General features: G+C 34.0%; 1 protein-coding gene across 1 annotated transcript; it reads left to right on the forward strand.

Moving 5' to 3' along the window:
* Positions 1-856: 856 nt before the first annotated feature.
* Positions 857-4,370, forward strand: LOC122026470. Its single transcript, XM_042585213.1, has 7 exons — positions 857-1,261; positions 2,574-2,783; positions 2,877-2,969; positions 3,069-3,185; positions 3,264-3,701; positions 3,779-4,033; positions 4,122-4,370. The coding sequence occupies exons 1-7, from the start codon at positions 857-859 to the stop codon at positions 4,368-4,370; spliced, it is 1,767 nt and encodes a 588-aa protein (XP_042441147.1).
* The last annotated feature ends 651 nt before the right edge of the window (positions 4,371-5,021 follow it).

Here is a 5,021-nt window from a genome sequence, read left to right on the forward strand (position 1 = left end):
GGTTGAACGTGCGGTTGACCATTCGACCCTTCAAATATCTGAAAGATTAAAGTGGATAGCGCGTGGACCTAGCAAGAAAGTGTTAAAGTATTCTAGTTATTTGATTGATGGGATTACTTATGCTACGAAAGAACGTGATGATGTACGAGTTGCTCAAAATTCTGGAGTAAGCTTAGTCGCAAAGACAATGCAAGTTGCCAGTGCAAAGGATAAAAATCCAATTGTGTCGGACATGATTTTTTATGGAGTTATTGAAGAAATATGGTTACTTGATTACCACAAATTTCAAATTCCAATGTTCAAATGTAATTGGGTGGAGAATAATAATGGTATAAAAGTAGATGATCTTGGTTTCACATTGGTAAATTTGAAACGAATTGGATTCAAATCAGATTCTTTTATCTTGGGAAGTCAAGCGAAGCAAGTATTTTATATTGAAGATCCTGAAGATCCTGTATGGAGTATTGTACTTGCAACTCCTACTAGAGAGTCATTTGAATATGCAAATGGGGATGAATTGGAAGACACTATAGTCCACTATCAATCTTTTACCAGAGAGTTACCATCAATGGATGCTTACGGAGTAGATGACAATGAACCCCAATGCCTTCGTGAAGATTGTGATGGCACTTGGGTTGAAAATGTTTAACCAATTATAGTTTTTTTTTGAAGATATGTTTGTAGACAATATTGATATGTATCTTGTTTTTGAATATGATTTTGTGCACATGATGGTATTTCAAATTTTTATCTATGTATGTTGATTTTCTTTTGTAGGTGAATTTCTTATTGTGTATTTTTTTAAAATATTGATATGTTGTTTCACTTTTTTATCAATAGATTAAATTTGAGATCTATGGCATCCTTTGGAAAGCTTAAAATCAAATCTGATGGTGATGACACAATTCATGCTTCAAGCAAGAGAAAAGGACAACCTGCAACGATTGGGAAGGGCAAAGGAAAAATTGCATCTACATCCACTAACAACGGTTTACAGGTTGAGACAATGCTGGAATCTACAGACACTGAAACAACAAGAACATCTAGAGGTCGTACCCATCTGGATAAGCTTACTAAACAAAGGGTTCAAGGAATTCGAAAGGAGGTAAGATTTAATAAACTTGGACAGCCAGTAGGAGGAGCTGCTATTGCAATGCAAAGTTACATTGGCTTGCTTGCTCGAGAAAAGGTCAAGATATCTTACAAGACGTGGAAACAAGTTCCAAATGAAGTTAAAGAATTGATATGGGAATCAGTTAATGTAAGTAAGTTAAAGAAATTCTGGTCAATTATCATGTTGCAAATTTTATTTGTCATATCATGGCATGCATGAAAAGATGAGTTAAAGATAGTAAAACAGTATGAATTGCCTGCTGTTCTTGCTACTCCAGCATTCAACAGTATGATTTTTATATATACAAGTTAAAGATTGGTTTTCTATTTCAAGTTGCTCTGCTGCATTTGCTCAGGTTTAGATAGTTCAGTTGAAGGTTCTTAAATTTCACAAGGTTCTGCTTCCTTTCTTTCAGCTTCGTATGTTTCAGTAGGTTGTTCTTCTGTTGTTCGTGATTCTCCTTGTTCCATTTCAGTTTTAGATCCCTCAGTAGGTTCTTTTTCTATATCAGTGGGGTTTTCATTTGTACTTAGTTCTGGTAGCTTTGTTTCTGCATTAGCATTGAAACAATTGTAAAGCAAAGAGAAAACCAGGATTGCATTGTCGTCCAGTGTCTCAACAAGAAATTACCAAATCTACAAACATTGTAAGACCTGATTACCAACTGCCAATCATCAAACAATTTCAAAACGAATGTTGCTCCAACTAGAAAACTAAGGATTATAAGTAACCAACAATCCTCAAAGGATCCTAACATTGTCCTAGGTTAATTGTACGAAATCAAGAACAAATCCATTTGTCTGTCATATCAGTGTCCAAAGCTAGTGCTGTTTGTATATTTCTTTACTTGCACTTGATTCTTCAAACAAAATGTTAAGGGCATGATTTTATATCTGATATACACAAATATCCAATATGTGCAATAGCACAACAACTGAACTTAAGGCTCTAGACATGTTAAATACTAAAGCTCAATCTTCCAAACAAAACTATACAAATACAAGAGAAATGGTTGTATATCTCATTGTTTGTGGTTGTCTACTACAATCCAAAGCTTCCATCCATCTAATAACTTGAATATCAAATGTTTTCTGTTTTAGATATTACAACCCTACTGTCAACCAAATTATTATGGGTGTATAATAACCTCCTATAATAAGGCGAACGATGTTAACAGCGCTGAGACTCTATCGTTAACTAAATCATCCAGATTGAAAATAGATCCACAATTAAACTAATAAACAAATAGGGCAAATCAAAAGCCACGAGCACTCCTGCATTAGCTTTGTTTTGGTAATTTCAGATCTCCAAAACACTCAATGATGAGAATGCCTTAAACTTAATGTATGTGTGTGTTGTTTCAATGCTAGAATAATTTCCAGAAATTGTGTTTGCTTATGGTGTCAATGATGAATATAGGTACTAATCAGTTTATTGTATTCCCAATTGTGTTTTATAGCTGACATATGATGTTCCCCCAAGTTGGAAGAAGGGATGTTTGAATTCAGCAAGTAATAAGTGGCGTCAGTTTAAATCCCATCTCACTCAGACATTCATTTCGAAGAAGCTTGACAAACTCGAAGAGTTGGATGAACCACCTAGCGGCTATGGTCTTGCAAGAGATGATTGGATTTCTTTTGTCAGGACTCGCATGTCTGATGACTTTATTGTAAGTTTAGTCTTTTGTTCTTTCAAAATAAGTAGATATTAAGGTAAATGATGAATTAGTAAATTTGATATGTGGAATGTTTCACTTGACTAGAAACTAAGTGAACAACAGAAGGAGAAAAGAAAGAAGAACATATACCCCCATCGCCTTGCTCGTAAAGGATATGCACGATATGCTGAAGAAATAGTAAGTATATTTTGCTTATAAAATTCGTATAACGGTTTTGTTTAGCATTTAATAATCATTCTTATTTAACATATATCATTCAATTATTCTTGTTCTTAGGCAAATGAATTATGTGACGATGATGAAATCAATAGAGCTATTATTTGGAAGAAAGGAAGGGTTAATAAAGAAGGGAAATTTGATGGCCAAGAGTTGAAACAAACAATAGACAAGATTGTGAGAAGCTATGAGTAAAAATCAATTATTGTATTTCAATGAAACTTTTAAAGTAATTTTTTTTTATTTGGATGACAGGATGATTATATACAACAGAAGCGTGAGGGTACACTCGAAATTAATGGGACAAAAGAAGATATTCTTACGAAAGCACTCAATTCAAGAGAACATAGTGGACGTGTGAGGGCTGTTGGAGGTCATATCACTCCATCATTGTTCTTTAATGGTAGTAGATGGAAGACTGACCATGTTGATAGAGAGCTACTGATTGAGCAAAAGAGAGAGTTGGTGGAGGCTAGAAAATTAATTCAAGACCAAGATACACGCATTCAAAACCTTGAAGCAATTGTCTACAAAAAGGGTGCATGGGGCAGTGACATTGATGACAAAGGAAGTTGCTCGGTAAAGTTACCTCAACAAAATGACAATAAACTGAACACCGATAAGACTTTCCCCAGTCATGAAGAGTTCAATGATGTCGAAATGCAAGTTGTGGATAAAGAAGTTGCTTTACAGGTATATAAGTTGTGGTTATATTTATTATTAAAATAAAGAGTTAGTATAATTCAATGACACAACTATTTATCTTTTAGGGTAAATCAGTTATTTTGACATTGGATTCTAGCACAGACATTGTTGCATATGGTACAGTTGTTGAGGTCATTGGAGTTAATCACTCTCTCCATGGTGTTCCGTTACCCAAGAATTGTATGCGTGTATCCATCGATGAAGCAATGCAGAAATCAGCATGTTTGCCAGTTCCGATTCCCAATGAATGTGAAACTATTGGTGATGCTGTTGGAACCCATGTGGCTTGGCCAAAACACCTGCTGATGCTACGACAAAAGGTACATCTAAGATAATATTTCAAAGTAAATATCTGTGAAACTATTTAGTATTGCACCTATCTAAAAAGTTTACAATTACAATTATTAGAAGCGTCAAATGAAGAAAACAGCACATGTAGAAAATAACCAGACTTTGTTATCAAGTGTGCCAAGATCATTGCGCGTGGTGTATTGTTATTGTAAGCGTGCTCTTGAGAATGGAAGGAAATTGTCAATTGCTTTAGATCATGAGGTATTTCAAGATGATTATGAACTGAACTTGCATCTTGAGGACATTAGTGCTTTGTATCACTTGGAGCCAATTTCAGGAAATTGTGTGGTTGTTTACATATGGTAAGTCTTCGAATTACCTTGTAGTATTGTTTGTTCTTTTTTAAATTTAGTATATAAGAAGCACATACTTTATTAGATCAGTATTTAATATCTAATATAGTTCTGATTTTTTTTATTTCAAATGGCAGGCATCTTTATAAAAAGTTGGTAAAAGAAAATAAGATTGATAAATTCAGATTTGTAAATCCGCATAGCATCCCAAACTTTCAAAAAACCACACAAGACAAAATAGGTAAAACTGAACGGTTGAACCAGAGGGCAAGTTTCTTAGCAGATAGGATGAGTGGTGCATCAATTAATCAATTAGTTTTGGTGCCAAGTTGCAATGGGTAATGAACATCTTTAATATCATTTTCAATTGATTATTTTAGTGAATTGTATGCACTAATTTTGTATTTGTGTGTAGTTTCCATTGGAATTTGACTGTCATTAAACCTCATAAGGAGATTGTTTACTTGTTGGATTCTTTAAGTCATCGCATTCGTGATGAAGATTGGAAATATGTTGTGGAAATGTGAGTTTATATATGCTTTTTATTATGTATTTAATTTAGTCATAAAACACTTATATATCAACTATGTTGAATGTATATATGAAGGGCGTTAAGATTGTTTAATTCGAACAATGGAAGGAAAGGAAGAAAGCATGTACAATG

The sequence above is a fragment of the Zingiber officinale genome, chromosome 10A (assembly GCF_018446385.1).
Source record: "Zingiber officinale cultivar Zhangliang chromosome 10A, Zo_v1.1, whole genome shotgun sequence".
In the NCBI taxonomy this organism is placed as follows: Eukaryota; Viridiplantae; Streptophyta; class Magnoliopsida; order Zingiberales; family Zingiberaceae; genus Zingiber; species Zingiber officinale.